We start from the raw sequence: 19,180 nt of genomic DNA, 5'->3' as shown, positions 1-19,180 counted from the left end.
AAAAATACGGATTGGTACGAGATATTCCACAGAATGTCATCATTTAATCTTTAGATCTATCTCTCAAAGTTTCATGGGGATTTATGGGGATCTCATTGAACAGTCTTCTTCCGAGTCGGAAAGTGAAAATATCTGTAATGCCAAAAAGAGAAAACGGCTCGTGCCGTTTGTTGATGACTTTGTTACGTCCTATCTAGACGGGCGGTCGTCTCGAGCGGCGGAGATCGACCTTTGGGGTTCTTGCTCTTTTAAAATGCTAACGCACACCTTGATTAAACTTTACCTTATGTGCAGTGGAAAGAGAGAGAGGGAAATGAGCTGGTAGATTCTGTTTAGGTTTAATAATTTTATATATTTAGGAAGGTTACAAATTACATACCAACTCGTTCGGTCTGTCGGTACAATTGCAGCGTTGTCACCTTGTAAGTTATCAGCTTGCAGGTCACTTTTGGTCGCTTCTCAACGCGGTTCTTCTTGTCGTACGCACGTTCCTATTTCGAACTTTGCAGATTCAGTCAACGCGGTCTAGGGAGGCGGATTCGGATTTCGCGGAGTATGCTCACGACACCTTTGACTCTTACGCGGTTTTTCCGTTCAACGTTACTATACACCCTCGTTGTTACAATGTTACAGCTCTCGCGCGAGTAGTAATCAGAGATACGTTCTGATCTGTCGCTTCTCCGACTCGGACTAGAATTTGTACTTGAATCACGACGGGACTAACTCTTTGTCTCTCTGACTCTCGGTCTGACTCCGACTGTCTGTGACTGTGACTGGCTGCTGGCGCGCGCTAACGACTGTTGTTCTTATATATTATTCCCTTTTGTGTCATAACATTGAAAGGAGAATGCTTACATCAGTTTGTTGAATCAGCTCGATAGAGTTAGTCATAATCGTTCGCACGCTTGATTACATATTTCGGAATGTATCAGCATTTCTTGCTGATTGACATTGAAAAAAGGGGGCCAGGTGAAGGCCGAATGTAACAACTTGAACTGTTGAAACTAAGGCTCCGTTCAGACAGTATCGTCTCGAACGTGAACATAGCTACAGACAGAATTAGAAGTTTGCTCGTTCAAAGAAGCTGTTTGAACGGGTAATCGACGGCGCGGCGAATCGCTTAGTTCGATGTCCAGGCAAACCGAATTGGCGTTGTCCAGTGCGATGCGACGGGTATCTTCAGAAAAACGAAAAGCAAGTTGTTGTTTATATGCAAAATTCAGGTTACAACTACGTAGAAATAAGGTAAAAAGTTTTATTTATACCAAAACTGCGATTCCAGACAAATACAAACATCTAGAGTTAGTAAAAAACAATGTAGGTAATCATTAATACGAGTTGATTTAACAGAAATATTTTTAATAGCAATGTATATTGTTTTTTGCATTGAAAAACTTGTCATTTATCTACTTTCAATCTCTAGCCAGTTTAAAAGCATTTTCCTTACAAATAAATGAAACAGGAGAAATAAAAATATACCTAATTTTTGTGTAGCAAATGACTGATACTTGTGCGCATTTATTGCATTAAATTCTATCAGGTTATTTATTTTCTGGTGAAGTGGAAAATACTTTCCCTGCGTTGAGCTGCAATGAGTTCGAGGCAGGGAGGTCAGATAACTTCGCCGTATCCGCCCTGCTAGTTGCTCGACAAGGGACAGTCGTCTGGTTGAGCGCCAGGCACTTTCGTGCCAAATATAGTAAAATTTGGTAGTGATACGCGACCCTTGCAGCGCAGGCACGGCGGAAAAGCTTGGAGGGAGAGAGGAAAAGTCATGGGCTGGACGCGCGGAGGAATCTAGCCTTCACGGCAAAGCAATAACGAAGCGATGAGTATCTTCCACAGGTGTTTATTGTACAATTATCTAGACCGTGCAGACTGCACGGTAACGGAAGATGTTACAGGTGGTTGGTAGTAGAAAACAAACACGCGATCTAAGAAAATCGGCACGCGCGGACTCGCCCGTTACAAAATTGTGTCGATCGTAGTGTAATAAAGCGAGAACAACAGAGACGATTTCCACAATACTGCGGTTTCGAAGACGCCCTGTGGAGACTTCCCCAGGACTTCCTATGGCTCCTGCCGTCTGGGCAATGATCTTCGGGCTCGCCTCCACGCCCGCCTTTCTCTGGAGCCACTGTAGAAGGGCAGCACTGCGGGACCATCCCTTAGCTCGCAGTTGGCAGATTTTCCTTCGGCTCCTCTGGTCCTCCGCGGAGGCGGCAAGTCCCTCAACTCCGAGGGTGGAGGGCCCCTTTACCATTTGGTGTTGGTACGGCATCTGAATTCGGAAACTGCACGGCCGAGGGACGCGGACGGCCTCAGGGTCCCTGAGGTGTTTTCTAAGGCCCTGAAACGTCGTTCGCGCTCGGTATGGAGGCACCCGAAATTGCAAGCGACAGCAAAAGCAGCAGAGCATGAGTTTACAAAAGGGAGAGTGAGCTTGTTGCATCGGACCCTGGTATCATTTACCGCTTTCAACTTGTCAAAATAAATCCGAGCTCGGAACTGGTATTAAAAAAAACCGAGCCTATAGGAAGAAATTAGTGCATCGGTTTCAGCTAATGAGTGAAACTTTTTACAAATCTCATGGAATTTCTCATCCAATTCGGGTAGAAACAAGCGAGATGATAATTGATAAGATTACTCTTTCTTTCCATACAAACGAGACTTATAAATAGTTTCATACATTGGTCGAACTTGTTATACACACTTATCGATACAGTGATCTCAGAAGCCATTTCAGATAGATTATTGGCACGGTGTTTCGGCAAGGGCGGAATACAGAAAACGATCAAAACAAGTGTGTCCAATTCTTTTCGATACAAAATGTCTTCCGATTTTCTTTCATACATTCCATTATAACTGTTAGCAAGAAAGTAAAATAGAAACTAAAACTATAATTTATTGATAATGATAACAATAATTGATAATTATAATAGCGATTATTGTAGCGACTCGTGACACACGTTTCTACAGCGGTGGATACGCCGAGACTAAAAATGTGCCGGCAGTAAGAAGGACAAAAGGATACCCGCCGAAAATAAACAATTTCAGGTCGTGCTGAGCACGTCGACACAGATGTTCCTTGCAAAATTCGAGCGCGCTACTTTCAACCTCAACAATAACAAAATGTAAATTCACAATAATTGTCACTACATAATTTACTGTTGTAAGTTACTATCATTATTAATACTGTTGCGGCGACTAGCCGCCGACATATGGCTAGCCACCGCCCGTGTCTCGCGCACTTCACTAAACGGTACTACAAGCTTTATACAGCACTTTATTTACAGCTATGTATAATGGTTTTTTGTAGGCTTCGGGTACATGTATCGTGATCAGGGTTATGATTATAACTGACAGCTGTCAAGCTGTCAGCGTAGTCGATCTTTTTCTATCTTCTGCCATCTTCTCGCAAGCACCAGTTGACCGTGGCTACATACTGTGTCTCGCAACATTGCCCCCCGCCGAAATACCCGGACATTCCGAACGCACCCAGTCATGTCTTTGAGGGCTGCCGGTAGTTTCTTTCCAGCAGCTTCTCGGGGGCAGGGGCTTGGAAACTCCTGTCTGGAAAAAGAGGTATACGTAAACTAATACCTGTGTGGTCTTTCCAAGCAGATGTCACCTTGACATTTGCCCTATGTCCCAAGGAAAACCACGCGTAAACCTTGGGCAAGGTGCTGGTTCTCAGGGATCTGGTTCTTCTTCTGCGGGAGTTCTCTTCCGCGGTTCCTTGCCCTTCCTCTTACTTCTTGCGACTTGTGTTCTTCTTTCTTAAAGTCCTCTTGAATCCTGCCCCCTGCGGTCTCTCTCAACGAAGTAATTCCGCCGGACGCATTTCTTTGTTTTCCACCGAGGAATCATTCCTTGCATGGCAAGGGGATCTCTTTATAAATCCATAGGTGCACTGCGAATCCAAGGACCGGCCCTAAAGGCACGAACTCCCGGTAGAGCATGACTTCTCCGGTGTGAGGTAGCATATTTGAACCTTTGCCGAATGAAGGCGATAAATGAGTCCCCACCCGCTGTCGACCGGCCCGCACAGCGGACCCCCTGAGGCACACAAGGTAGCCGTTGTGCCCCTGGACGGCGAAGCAGAACGAAGGGTAGAGAAGGGAGATTCACTCTAGTCTTTTTCAATGGCGCATCTTCTTCTCGGGCGAAGACGGTCCGGTGTTGTCCTTCGTAACCCCGCTGTTCTTTGGCTAGTTTTCAGGTCATTCCGTTCAGCGTTGTGTGAGTCATTAGGGCGACGTAGGATGATCCGACGAGCATGCGGCCAGGAAAAAGCGCCTAGTTTCCCGCGGGGAAAGGTGTCACCATATTTCTTTGCGTCCTGCTAAGAGCGCAAGACCTGGATCCGGACGTCTTACCGAGACGGGCGGCCGGGCCGACGGGACCCACAGCAACATTCCCTCCACCCTCGCTTGTCTCTGTCGGAAGTAGTAGCCGCTTTCGTCATATTTTCGTCACTGACTGACTTTTCGTGAAGGGTTTTCCTCCGGCTTCCCTTAACTCTCCTCTTGCCTCTTAATGTTTCTTGCGACCTTGTTTCTTCTCTTCTTTGTTTTAAATCCTCTTGAAGTCATGCTTGTGCTAAGGTAATAGATCTTTCTGCCCTTCGTGCTTCGCCAAATGATTCACCTTGCACCTGCACCTTGGCGAGCGTCGAATGCGGTAGATGATGTTTAGTTTATCTACCACTGTGTACAGTCCTTCCCAATCGGACTGCAGCTTTGGACACTTTCCTTTTCTCCTTCGTGGTTGAAACAACCAGACCTTTTTGCCTATAACGAAGACGATTGGCCGGACGTGACTGTCATAGCAGATCTTCATCTTCGTGCTGCTCAAGTCCAGACAGTGACGAACGAATTGGTGGATTCTTCTCATTTTCTCTATGATGCAGATGGTGTATTCCGCTTCTGCGTTGTTACATTCCTTTTCCGGCGAAGATCCTCTCCAGATATGAGTCGGTAGATGTATCTCCTCCCCATAAAGCACCATCGACGGTGTCAACTGCGTTGATTTGGAGAATCGATATGCCACGAGGTATAACGGGATCCATTCGTCCCATTCCTGCGGGTACTCCGAAGCGAACATGGCTAGGTATTGCAGTAGTGTTTTGATTCAGGTGTTCTACCATTCTGTCGGACTAGGGATGTAGCAATATGGTCCGAGCCTTTCAGATTCCCAGTATCCGTATTAGCTTGTGACCACGCTGCTGTGTGGTCGCCTGGGGGAAACGAGGAAGAAGGTGCTGCCTCAGTCGGACGCCGGGTTCGTTGTAGCGAATGAAGGGAGTCAGTTACATCTCGGTTGCGAATAGTCCTTTATTGAAGTTCGTGGAACGCGCGGCGTGAGGCCGGATACCTCTCGTGCGGAACGTGGTGTAGGAGCCGCTGATCCTTCTACGCGGTCGGGTAGGGAGTCGTGCTCCCCACTTAGTCGCTCGGGTCGGGAGTCGTAGCTCCCCGGCTAGACGGTCGCTGTTGGTTGGGAGCCGCTGCTCCCTTCGGTGTGCGGTGGGGGAACGTATGTCCCAACAGCGGTGTCGGCGGATGTTGGGAGCCGCTGCTCCACTCGGTATCTACAATACGCAGGGGAGTAGGATCATCGGGATCGGAGTCTGTGAGTGGCGCTACAGGCCACGGCGGCTACGCCACCCGTTGACCTTGGCCGAGGGGTCCGTTGCCTGTGTCCACCGGGCTACGTCACGAGTGAGACACAGAGACCCAAGGTTGGTAACGCGGAGAGATAAACTCTCCCGTCGAGGATCACGGTTATTACCACAAAGAGCGGTTAGACACCACCTCCAAGGGTCCGTTGGAGGACTGTGGACAGTCGGTTACAAAAAGAGAAAACCAGCTTGTGCGCTACCACGGGATCGCTCGCTGTGTGTACGCTCGGTGGCTGGAACGCTCTGTCTCCGAATACGGTTTACCCGCTTTATATTTCCGCGGTGTCGCGATTTCACTCGCGGGATTTCGCGGTGGCCGCCTCGCGGCCGCGGTCTGAAGTATGTCCGCCTGAGGCGATCTCGAGTGGGGAGTTCGCGGTCTCCCTCTTGCTCGTTACCATATGCATCAAAAGGGGCTTGGCGATGGTGACGACTTGCTGGTTCGACATCGAAATTGCCTCTAGCCACTTCGTAAAGTAGTCGGCCACCACCAGCAGATACTTGTTTCCAGCGTTCGATTTTGGAAGTTGGCCCACCACATCCAGCACAGTTCTCTCGAACGAAGCTTCGACGTTGTAAGTCTTCAAGGCTCCAGCTCCTGTCTGTTGCGACCCTTTCTTCGCTGTACATACTCTGCAACACCGGCACCACTCTTGCCCATCCTGGCGGCAGCTCGCTTAATGGTACTATTGCCGTGCCTTTGCAAGTGTTTTCTTAACGCCGAAGTGCCCTACTGTCGGAGATTCATGACATTCTTGTAGGACCTGCGGTACTTTTCTTCGGAGCATAACCAATAGCCAGGTGGATATTGTTCCATTCACAGATTCCCACTTCTGGAATAGGAGTTCTTCTCTGACCTCCAGAGAATCCCAAACCATCCGGTAAAACTTCGTCAGGGGCAAAAATTTCGCGACTTTTTGCCAGTCAGGTTTGTTGCCCTTTATCTTTCAGCGGAGGACGTTCACGATATCTTCGTCTTCAGACTGTGCTTGCTTCCATTCTTCTGTCGTTGCAGCCTCGCATTGAGTTCTCAAAACTCTTGCTGTCCTTAAGGACCTAGGGTAGTCAGGTGACTTTTCGAGATTTCTTGGTCTCGGTATCTGCTGTTACAGTTTTCTTTACAGAAATAATATTATCTACAGACATGTGGCTGCCTAATGAATGCGAAATGGAGCCACACTGTGATTCCCCCTCCACTATATACACTACTGCACGAGCCGTATGCACGTGAATCGGCCCTTCGGATCACTTCGGGTAGCTTCGGAAAGACGAGAAAGAAGGCAAATGTCAAATCTTACTCTCGCGCTCGCGTTTCTAAAATGCTATTATGGTTTGGTCCAAGTCACCCGCAAGCGGTATTAAGCGGCACGAGTCACTCGCGAAATATTTCGAGTGTAAGCTCTGGTTTGATCTGCAAAAGTAAATCAGTTTAATAAAAATTACTTTTCGAGTTTATATAACATGAATGTAAAAGATGATATACTTACAAGTTTTACACTTTCTACGTTCTTGATACCAGCCTGTAAAAAACAATTAAAACAAGTTCATGATGATTTTCTATTAATTTACTTACAAATAATAAGAGTAAAAGAATTTTACTTATCTCTTTGTATAGTGGCAAATTATTTTCAAGTCGTTTTTCCTTCAGGTTTGGTCTGGATTAGGTCTGGGTTAGGCAGAGGCATCTGGGGAAATATTTCATGGAAGCAGGAGAAGTAAAAGACATCAAGCTGGAAAAATTGGTAAAGTATATAACAGAGATTAATCCGTGGAAACATCCGGATTAATTCGTGGAAACATCCGGATTAATCTCTGAAGGTAAGGCCAATTAACGGAGAGTCTAACTGGGTGGTGGTTCTCTGCTAGGCAGAAACCTTCACTATGTTCAGATCATCCTTAAGGTCGCTTCCCATTGCTGTAACGGACTCGTTCGGTCATAAATTGTGCGTGCTCGGCGAATTTTGTTCGAAAAGACGTTCCCACTAGGCGAGCATAGGTTGCTTAACGAGGCTTCGAGCCACTCGAAAGGGTCGATTTTTACGAGCGTCCGAGCATGAGAGGCGTTCGGCGCTGGCAGCCACGGCTATACAGGGTGTAACAAAAATGTCGCAGTTCCTTAAAAGGGGTGATTCAGGGGGTGATTTGAAACAACTTTTTCCTTAGCGAAAATGTAAGATGAGGCTTCGTTAACGAGTTATTAACGAAAAACACCGGCCAATGAGAGCGCGAGTTTGCCGCCCGAGCGACCGCGGTAGCGTTGGGTACGCGCTGGGCGCTACGGTTGTACTCCGAACAAGAAAGTCGACATGCGTCGAAGGAAAAGCATTAGTGTAAAAATATTTGCATAATGTATAAACGAAAAAGCAATGCAACAAAAGAAATGAACGGAGAATTGGAAAATTAACGTTGAAGATAGAAACGTTGAAAGTAGTCTGCGTTAGATTTAAAAAATAATAATCATTAATGAATTAAATGCAATTCATCTGTAGTTTGTAAATTCGTGTCACTGGGTCACTGTACCGATCCTGGTCATCGACCGTCGAAATGGTTTATGGTAGGGTAGAATTTTTCCAAAGAAGCTCGTTGTACCCCCCACGTAGTTTAAGCACCTCAGACCTTCCTTGTTCGGACACTCCGAGATAATGTCTCCTTCGAAACCAAAGCAATAAAGCCATAAATTACCTAAACGCGTGCCCTAGCATAAACCATTTCGACGGTCGATGACCAGGATCGGTACAGTGACCCAGTGACACAGGTTTACAAACTACAGGTGAAGTTTGTTCTCTTCTTCCTTTATTTTTCGTTGTATTGCTTTTTCATTTATACGTTATGAGAATAAGAGATTTACATATTCGTATTTTTACGTTGCACGTAGTTTTCCTCGATTTTAAGTAATTATTCACTTCAAGTGATAAACAAAAAAAGGACTCGGTGTTATTTATTATGTCGCTTTCAGTTTTCATACTAATGCTATTTTCTTCGATGTATGACGACTTTCTTGTTCGGAGTACAACTGTAGCATCTAGCGCACGTACCCAACGCTACCGCGGTCGCTCGGGCGGCAAACTCGCGCTCTCATTGGCCGGTGTTTTTCGTTAATAACTCGTTAACGAAGCCTCATCTTACATTTTCGCTAAGGAAAAAGTTGTTTCAAATCACCCCCTAAATCACCCCTTTTAAGGAACTGCGACATTTTTGTTACACCCTGTATAGCATCCGAGCATCCCCGAGCACCCGAGCATGCAAACAGAGTGAACAGAGTGAAATTTGTAATTTTCAGCCTCATTTTATATACTAACAACAGTGAATTCACATGCATTGGAGCGGGCAGAAAGTGAGAACTGTCGGAAGATATTTTCAATCGATGTATCTCAAATGGCTTCTCAGATCACTGGAGTATCGATAACTGTGTATAACAATTTCAGCCAATGCATGGAATTGTTTACGAATCTACTTTTCATCAGAAGGCGGAGTTAAAGCTAGGACGAATAAGGTCCGTGATTCTAATCAGTTGTTATCTCACGTGTTCCTATCTCGATTGGATGGACAATCCCATGGAATTTGTAAACAGTTTCATTCATTGACCAAAAACGATGCAGTACTTTCTGCCTGCACGCCCGGCGTTTATATTTCCGCCCCTTTCTAGCTGGAATTTGTTTTGACAAGTCGAAAGCGATAAAGGATACGACAAGGGAGTACGCTGGTTATAGTGGATTGAACGAATGTTGCTGATATTATAAGAATCTGTTCGTTGTACAGAATAGGTCTTTTATTTGGCACTGTTTCATACAGACTGAGGCACACGAGTGTATTGCCTATACCTACTCGCAACAAGAGAGAAGGACAGCGACAGAGCGTAAATTCACGGAGAACGGTAAATTCCGCCGGTTGACGAAAACACGAAGGTCGCCAGATACGGAACCCTGAAGTGACAAAACGTATATAAAAGAGAAAGTTTTTGAAACGAAAGTTTAATGACAAAATAGACGATTGCTTCGTTGAGTAGAAGGACCGCTTTCGGTTCTGGTCGCGACTCTCGTCCGCGACTGGTAGTCGATTCGGCTTCCTTTGCTCTCAGTCGCCGAGATAATTGGTACATGACCGGAGAAGCAAAAAAAGGGTCTCGCTCGACCGTCGATGCTCCAGCTCGATGCCCGAAATCAATGACGTCAGAAAAGACAAGGATAGCATGAGGGATTTAATAGGAAGAATTGAAGTTCCTTATTTGCAAACAGATTTGCACGCAAGTAACACCAATCGATTCCTTGTGCTCTCCCGATAAAAATGATATCAAATACGACATGATTCCTATTATTTATAATAAAGATATTTAAATAATAAAGGTTGGAACCCTGCGACGGTTACGGAGAATCGTCAAAGTTACTTTTCTATCAGTTCTTTACGAGCTAAAAATTACAGTAAATGAAGATTTGGCTAACAGAATTTACGTATATTATATTTAATCGATGTCGGAAAGAAGATATTGAAAATAAAAAAATAAAAATTTCTAAACATTCAAAACGGAACTTATATACTTTTTGTGTTACGCTTTCATTTTCTTAATATTTTCAGTCATTAAATAATTAAACATAAAAATATGAGGGAATAATAGGAAGTTAGTCCTACGACGAGAGCCGCGCTCGTCGAATCGACTACCACTCACGGACGAGAGTCGCGCTCGGGTCTAGTCGTGCCTTAGAATCGACTACCATTCACGGACGAGAGCAGCGCTCGGGACTGGTCGTGCTTAAAATCGACTACCACTCACGGACGAAAATCGCGCCCGGGTCTGTTTACATAACGCGATGAGCATGACCTTTCGTTCTACAAACCAAGTTTTATGTATCTTTGTTAAAAATAATCGGAATCATGTCGTGTTTGACATCATTTTAATCGGGAGAGCACAAGGAATCGATTGGTGTTACTTGCGTGAAAATCCGTTTGCGAATAAGAAACTTCAATTTTTCCTATTTAAATCCCTAATGCTATCGTTGTTTTTTATGACGTCCTTGTTTTCGGGCGTCGAGCTCGAACGCGATGATTCCAAGAATTGGTTTCTCGGCGGCACGTATCAAACGAGGTGGTGGGGATAAACCACAGCTTTCGTCCGTGTAGACGAAACGGCTCTCGTCCGCAACATTACTGTAAAATGCTACGAGTGTCACAAAATAGGCCACGTGAAGAAAGATTGTCCACAGTTAAAGTCTAAAAGCTGTCATTTCTGCAAGAAGCCAGGACATTTGATGCAAGAGTGTTGGTTTAAGAAGAAGAAGGATGCAGAAGATAACAATAACAATAATAAGAGAAACCTGAGATGTGATAGCAAGGGAAATCAAGCTCTCGTAACAGAGTCAAGAATATTAAAACGCACTGATAATATGGCAGTATTTACCAAAACTCATCCCAACGCATACGACTGGTGGATGGATAGTGGAGCTACCGAACATATGTGCTTTGACGTCAACCAGTTCAAATCAATCAAGAATTTGGATGAGAAGAGGCAAGTGAGAGTAGGCAATGTAACGCTAGTCGACGTAAAAGAAATCGGAACAGTACAGGTACAAGCCTGGAATGGGAAAATTTGGATACAAACGGATCTAAATAATACATTGCTGGTACCAGACTTGGCAGTGAACTTGTTCTCCTTAAGTGCAACATTGGATAAATGGTACGAAATGCATTCAGACAAAAACAAGTGTAAGCTGTTAGACAAAGCAGGTGCCATAAGAGCGATAGCTGAAAGACAAGGTAACTTCTATGTAATGCAATTCAACATTGAAAGACAGTTCTCATTATGTAATACAGTGCAAAGCTTGGAAGAATGGCACTGCAAGATGGTGCACACTCATTTTGACCAAGTCAGAAGAATCTTAAAGCGGAATAATATCGCTTTCAAAGATGAACAAAGTCCTTTCTGTTCAAAATATCTAGCTGGCAAACAGCACAGGTTATCATTCCCTGTGAGTGATTCGAGGGCTACAAAATCATGTGAACTGATACACGCTGATTTATGTGGACCGTTTGAGGTTCCCTCACTTGGTGGAGCAAAATATTTTCTTCTTTTGAAGGACGACTATTCTGGTTATAGGCAGGTTTACTTCTTGAAGAACAAGTCGGAAGTAAAAGAAAAGCTTGAGAATTTCATTTCGTTAGCTGAAAATATAACTGGAAATAGGATAGTGGCAATACGCACAGACAACGGAACAGAGTTTAACAACTCAGAAATCACACAATTGTTTGGTAGAAAAGGGATTCGCCATGAGAGAACTTGCGCCTACACTCCTGAACAAAATGGAAAAGCGGAGAGGGAAATGCGAACTATCGTAGAAGCAGTGAGGACAATGCTGCACAGCAAAGAGATAGGTAAAGCTCTTTGGGCAGAGGCCGTGAATGCGGTAATATTCACAATAAACAGAGCAGGAAGTAGCCCACATAGGGACATGACACCTTTTCAAGTGTAGTATAATAAAGACTGCAACATGCAAGTATTCAAAGAATTTGGCGCAAAAGTAGGGATATATATTCCTAAGGAGAAAAGACGCAAACTGGATGCAAAGAGTCAAGAAGGCATCTTCGTTGGGTATAGCGAGGAAGTTAAAGGGTACAGAATTTATCTTCCACACAAAAATAGCGTAGAAATTTGTAGAGATGTTATCTTTATACCCGATAAGAGAACAATGGAAGACAATAGAAAAGCTACAAATGAAAGGACAATCACACTAGATCTACAAGACGAAGATAAGAATGAAGAGATAATCTAAAACGAAGATGTTCCACAAGACAATTTCCCTGAAATAATCAACGATGTGAATAAAGGAATAAACAACGAGGCAGTTGAAGAGGAAACCAGCAAACCGGGCGATCACCTTGAAGATGCAAGTGAAGCACAAGAAGAAAACAATAGTACGAGACCTGGCAAAAGTAAGAGAAGTAAGAAGATCAGCTTGGATGAAAGATTACGATACAAGCACAGACTTGATGTTCTTTTCCGTCAATGAAGATCCAATCACATATGAAGAGGCGACTTCAGGGACAAACAGCGGAAAATGGAAAGAAGCAATAGAGAAAGAACTCAAGGTACTGCATGAAAATAAAACGTGGGATGAAGTGCCGTGGCCAATTGGTAAGAAAGTAATAGACAGTAAATGGGTATTTAAATTAAAAGGTGAAAATGACTTTAAAGCTCGGTTAGTAGCTCGCGGTTTACAACAGGAGACTGATGATTATTATGATATTTACGCTCCTGTAGCTAAATTAACTACTTTTAGAATTTTAATCGTCGCTGCGAATAAGTTGAGAAAACCTATTTACCAAATGGATGTTAGAAGCGCATTTCTTTATGGCGACATTACAGAAGAAGTTTTTATGGCCTTACCAAAAAAGACGGAAAATAACAGTGAGGTAGTGTGTAAACTTAACAAATCTATTTATGGGTTAAAGAAATCGCCTAGATGTTGGAATACTAAATTTGATAAACTATTGAAAAAGGAAGGATTTACTAGATCAGAAAACGATCATTGCTTATATTCAAAGTGTTCAAAAACAAGCAAGCTTTATATTTTGCTTTGTGTCGACGACTTGTTGATTCTTGGTACTAATGTTAACGAAGTTAGGAAGTTAAAAGAAATTCTAAATAATAATTTTTGTATGAAAGACTTAGGTATAATTAAACAATATTTAGGTATTGATGTCAATCAGAAATTGCAAGAAGGTCTTACTGAGTTAAGCCAAGAGGCTTATCTAAAGAAAGTTTTACAAAAGTTTGGGATGTACGATAGTAAACCTGTAAGTACACCGATAGATGTTAACAACCACTTAGAATATCTTAAAAGCGACGAAAATAATCAAAGTGTACATAAAGTATGCAAACGAATTATCGGAAGTCTAATGTATGCAGTCCAGGGCACTAGGCCTGATTTTTGTGAAAGCGTAAATCTTTTTAGTAGATTCCAAGATAAGGCGAATAGTAATTTATTAAAGGCCCTAAAGAGAGTTTTGAGATACGTAAAGGGCTCGTTAAACTACAAATTAGTTTTTAAGCCAAATAATAATATTATTTTCTGCGGCTTTGTAGATTCAGATTGGGGAGGAGATATCCAGGATAGAAAGTCGACAACTGAATTTGTATTTAAACTACTTGATTGTACAATATTCTGGTCAAGTAAGAAACAACAGTGCGTATCAATTTCATCGACAGAATCAGAATGCATAGCATTAAGTATGGCAGTTAGTGAAGCCTGTTGGTTAAGGGAAATTTTGAATGATTTTAAATTGTTCGATGGAGTTGATCCGGTCACATTATTTGAAAATAATCAAGCTACCATTAAAGTAGCGAATAATCCGGAGAATAATAAACGATTAAAACATATTGACATAAGATTACATTTTATAAGCGAAAAGATTGAGAAAGGTGAGGTGGATATAGTGCACGTTAAAACAGAAAATCAACTGGCAGATGTATTCACTAAACCTCTGGCTAAAATCAAATTTGAGAAATTTAGAAAAGACTTGGGTATTGTGTTCAATTAAAACAACCAAAGCGTCTTGCGTGATTTTATTAATTTGAAGTTCGTTCCTACTATGTATTAAAGATAAAATAACTTTATTGAGGGGTCGTGTGATAATAAGCAACAAAATTATTATTAAGTTTAGTTGGCAATGCCTAGTTAGTTCCTTTGTTTTGTAGAATTGGCTGACGCCGGTCAGTTTAGGTTTGGTGATGTTCCCCCCTCATTCTTTGTTGAACAGAATGGTGTCTCGAACACGTGCTGTTATGTGATTAAGATATAACGTTTTAATAATTGGCTTCTCGAACTCATCTTTATTTTCACACCAATCCTGCGCAAACTAATTAACATGTGGAAATCTATTGATATAAGTGTCGTCGCCCAATGAAGATGCAAATAAGAATATATATAAAAGAATATACAAGTGCAATGTGTCTGCGAAACATCTACAGATAAAAACTCTTTTTTTCATTTACATTTTCTTAATAACACTGCTTTATACAAACATTGACAACAAATATTTTTTTTGTTGATTTGAACCGCAATTTGTACGACTATTTCATGTGGTAAGCCGTATAAATCGCTCGATTGCAAACACAATAAAAGCGAATGAAATTCATTTTCTCTTTCGTTTGTTATGCTGCAATACATTAAGTTGATTAAGTGATTGGCATTTACTAAACTTTCACTCTCCTTGAGCCATCACTAACGTAATCAAATAAATGGCTTAAATTAATAATAAAATCCACCCTTCTTTATTCGAACTTTAATTGAACGTTTTGTTTTGATAAACTCAGGAATTCGAATAACCTCCGCAGTACGGCGCCACTCATCGCTTAACACGCCGAATAATCAAAGTATCATATAGAAGTCTGTGTTCTATATTCTATACCATCCCTGTGTATATTTCTAGATTCGTGGTTTATCGACATAACATAACCTGATGTTTGTTTTTATTCCATATAAACAAATACTACCGTAATATTTATTATACTACAAAACAATGTCAATTGAAATTGAATCTGCCGAGTAATTATTCCATATCTAGTAATTCAATTGTTTATACTTATTCTTCATTCTTATATTTTTTGCTTTGTTTTAGTGTAATTCGTTTGATTCAGCAGTATCTAAAAGAATCAAATCTTGTCAAAACGTTGCAAACATTACAGGTATTTATTTCTTTCATTTGTACAATTTTTTGTTTGAAAATTTTAATAAAATATTAAATAAACAATATATTTATAGGAAGAAACTGGTGTATCCCTAAACACAGTCGATAGCGTAGATGGTTTTGTGGCAGATATTAATAATGGACATTGGGATACAGTGTTAAAAGCTATACAATCATTGAAATTACCTGATAAAAAGCTCATTGATTTATATGAACAGGTTATTCTGCAAAAATATGTTATATTCCATTGAATTATATCTTTAAAGTTATATTATATATTACATGTCTAATCATTGGCAGGTTGTTTTGGAATTAATTGAATTGCGAGAGTTAGGAGCAGCTCGGTCATTATTACGTCAAACAGATCCTATGATTATGATGAAACAACAAGAACCTGAAAGATACATTCATTTAGGTATAATAAATTAATTTACAATTTTATTTATTTAATATTGTAGTCTTAAAAAGTAATTATTGAATATTAATTACGATTTCATTTTACTAGAAAATTTACTTGCAAGATCATATTTTGATCCCCGTGAAGCATATCCGGATGGAAGTACGAAAGAGAAACGAAGAGCTTATATTGCTACTGCTCTTGCTGGTGAAGTATCAGTAGTACCCTCAAGTAGGTTACTTGCACTGTTAGGGCAAGCATTAAAATGGCAACAGCATCAGGGTTTGCTTCCACCTGGTACTACCATAGATTTGTTCAGAGGTAAAGCAGCAGTAAGAGATCAAGAGGATGAGAAATACCCTACACAACTCTCTAAACAAATTAAATTTGGACAGAAATCTCATGTAGAATGTGCAAGATTTTCACCAGATGGTCAGTATTTAGTTACTGGTTCTGTAGATGGATTTATTGAAGTATGGAATTTTACAACTGGTAAAATTAGAAAAGATTTAAAATATCAAGCTCAAGACAATTTTATGATGATGGAACAAGCAGTATTATCAATGGCTTTTAGTCGTGATAGTGAAATGTTAGCTGGTGGTGGGCAAGATGGCAAAATAAAAATATGGAGAGTCCAAAGTGGTCAGTGTTTAAGAAGATTTGAAAAAGCACATTCAAAGGGTGTTACATGTCTCCAGTTTAGTAGAGATAACAGTCAAATTTTATCTGCATCATTTGATACTACTATACGGTATGTAATAATAATTATAGTAGGGATTTATTGTCAACAGTATTATAATACAAGCAACATTTATAATACAGGATACATGGACTTAAATCGGGAAAAACTTTAAAAGAATTTCGGGGTCATGCTTCTTTTGTGAATGAAGTAGTTTTTGCACCAGATGGACACAATGTCATCAGGTATAGTTTTTACTTAATTAATTTTTCGGTGATTTATATCTAAAAACGTTTACTTAATTTGTGAAATTACTGTTTAGTGCCTCATCTGATGGAACTGTAAAAATTTGGAGTCTAAAAACAACAGAATGTATAGGTACTTATAAATCATTAGGGGCTTCCGATTTAACTGTAAATAGTATACATCTTCTACCTCGAAATCCTGAACATTTTGTTGTATGCAATCGCTCGAATACGGTCGTTATCATGAATATGCAAGGGCAAATAGTAAGATCATTCTCCAGCGGTAAACGAGAAGGAGGTGATTTTGTTTGTACAGTTGTAAGCCCGCGTGGAGAATTCATTTACTGCGTTGGTGAAGATTTGGTATTATATTGTTTCTCTACGTCATCGGGAAAACTTGAAAGAACCCTTAACGTAAGTATTTTGCTTATGTTCAGATATCATTGGGTTCTTGCAATTTGACTAATAAGCGACAGAGCTGATACAAGTTAAAATCCAAGAGCGGTATACTATTTTAACACTTGTGAGTTTAGATTTATGGATTTCGTTGCTCAAGAACAGAGAGATCACAAAACAAGGATAGAACTTTACATTAACAAGTGAAAATATCAAGTTCCGTATTTTTTTATTAAATCTTTATAAAAGTGCTACCAGTCCATTCCTTGTATCATTTTAATTGAGAAAACATAAAAATCTGTTGATCTCACTTTCCTGGTTATACGGTGCGAAATAAAAAATTTTCCTTTCAAAAACGTTGATGATTCAGCGCTCGAGCGACTGTAAACACACGAAGGCTCGAAGTTAGCGAGCGAATAACCAAAGATGTCACGCGTTGATTGTGTATTTAATCCGTCGAGCATTATGATTCACGATTAAAAATATACTCCACAGTAGGATAAATTTTTCGACATTAGAATACCTATGAGTCTTAACCAGTACAAAAATAGCTCATACGTTATAAGGTTATAATCATTATTGAAAAAGATTGTGCAATTTTGCAAGGATCTAACATCGTTTAATCTCACAAGTCAACATAACCGACACAAATATTGAGATACGTACAAATTTTTATAAACTTATACATACGTCATGCCCATTATGGATTGGTTTTGATCATGATGTATACAGGGTATCTTCAAATATGCGAGACGTTTTTGGAGAATAGGTTTTAGCATACATAATGATAAAATTCATGTGCATATATGTCGAGAAATGCATAGTTTTTTCATTACACACTATTTTATATTGCGCTAAACGCTGTCTCATTATTTACTTGTACGGTGTGCTATTTCTTTTAAGGTCTTGCTAGGCCCAGAGATATTTCAATCTTTCAAATGAGTGACGGTCGGTCATGAATCTTAAAGAAAATACCGCACCGTACACAGTGTAAAATAGCGTATAACTAAAAAAGTAAACGTTTTTGTACATATTTTGTTCGAATTTTTTTCATTCCTTCATGTCTAGAATCTACCCTCTAAAAATGTTCCATATGTTTTGAAATACTCTGTATATACAACATGAGTGTTCAAGGGGTTAATGCACGAGTTATCATTTTTCTGAAAATTTTTTTTGATTAATCTGGTGGAAATAAAATGTGTCAAATTGTAAGGACTCATTACATATAGAGTGAATCAATTCACTTTATTTCTTTATTTTCAACATTATAACAATTTTGTTCACAATGTAACTTTAGAAGTCACTTTCTCGAGAAGTGTTACTTTTTTAAGAAGTCTTATAAACATCTTAAAACATACAATTTTAGTAGAAACATAAAATTTGTGTTTTATTTTAGATACATGAAAAGGATGTAATAGGTTTGACGCATCATCCTCATCAGAATCTTTTGTGTTCGTATAGCGAAGATGGTCTTTTAAAATTGTGGAAACCATAAGACAGATACAAAGTATGTACAAATTCAAACATTTTCCTAGTTATAATAATATACTTTTCTCTGTGTTTCATTTAATACTTTTTAAACATGCTACATAAATAAAGTCATTTCTATAAAATATTAGTGTCATTTTGTACTGTATTTATATTTATAGCAATAATTATATTTAAAAATATTTATAGCTAATAAAAGTAAATTATACTAAAATTTAAGATCAGCTAACAATCATTTGTAATATATTTAAAAAAATTATTATAGTCTGATAGATTATAAGGAATTTCTATATACAAACAGTTCAATCATTTTTCTAACTATAGGTTATAATAATAAAAAATAAGAATACAATAATAGATATGTACATAATTTCCTTAACTGTAATTATTCTAATTGGATTTATTTCATATTAGAATAAAATTATCAAGAACAATAAAGTAGTACGTATTTTTATATTTCAATTATAATATAAAAAGAAATTGTAAGAAACATATTTTTCCCGCATCTTAGATTTGTTAGAAAAAGAGTTCTAACTAGAGGATTTTTTAATATAAGCAAGATACAATTTCCCAGCCATTCCTAAGTTTTCCCCAAGAAGGATCTGGCTGTCTTG

General features: G+C 40.1%; 2 protein-coding genes across 2 annotated transcripts; one reads left to right on the top strand and one right to left on the bottom strand.

Moving 5' to 3' along the window:
• Positions 1-4,602: 4,602 nt before the first annotated feature.
• LOC143185956 (uncharacterized) lies at positions 4,603-5,106 on the bottom strand. The gene has a single exon (XM_076389292.1). It carries the CDS (start codon positions 5,104-5,106, stop codon positions 4,603-4,605), a length of 504 nt encoding a protein of 167 aa, XP_076245407.1.
• Positions 5,107-15,103: 9,997 nt separating this feature from the next.
• Positions 15,104-18,774, top strand: Smu1 (Smu1 spliceosomal factor). The gene is made up of 8 exons (XM_076388698.1): positions 15,104-15,219; positions 15,293-15,359; positions 15,436-15,579; positions 15,662-15,776; positions 15,867-16,509; positions 16,581-16,682; positions 16,760-17,096; positions 18,475-18,774. The coding sequence occupies exons 1-8, from the start codon at positions 15,194-15,196 to the stop codon at positions 18,571-18,573; spliced, it is 1,533 nt and encodes a 510-aa protein (XP_076244813.1). The 5' UTR covers positions 15,104-15,193; the 3' UTR covers positions 18,574-18,774.
• Positions 18,775-19,180: the final 406 nt, after the last annotated feature.

This window comes from Calliopsis andreniformis, chromosome 12 (genome assembly GCF_051401765.1).
Source record: "Calliopsis andreniformis isolate RMS-2024a chromosome 12, iyCalAndr_principal, whole genome shotgun sequence".
In the NCBI taxonomy this organism is placed as follows: domain Eukaryota; kingdom Metazoa; phylum Arthropoda; class Insecta; order Hymenoptera; family Andrenidae; genus Calliopsis; species Calliopsis andreniformis.
The sequence above is the reverse complement of the archived record's forward strand: the minus strand, read 5'-3'. Positions and strand labels throughout refer to the sequence as shown.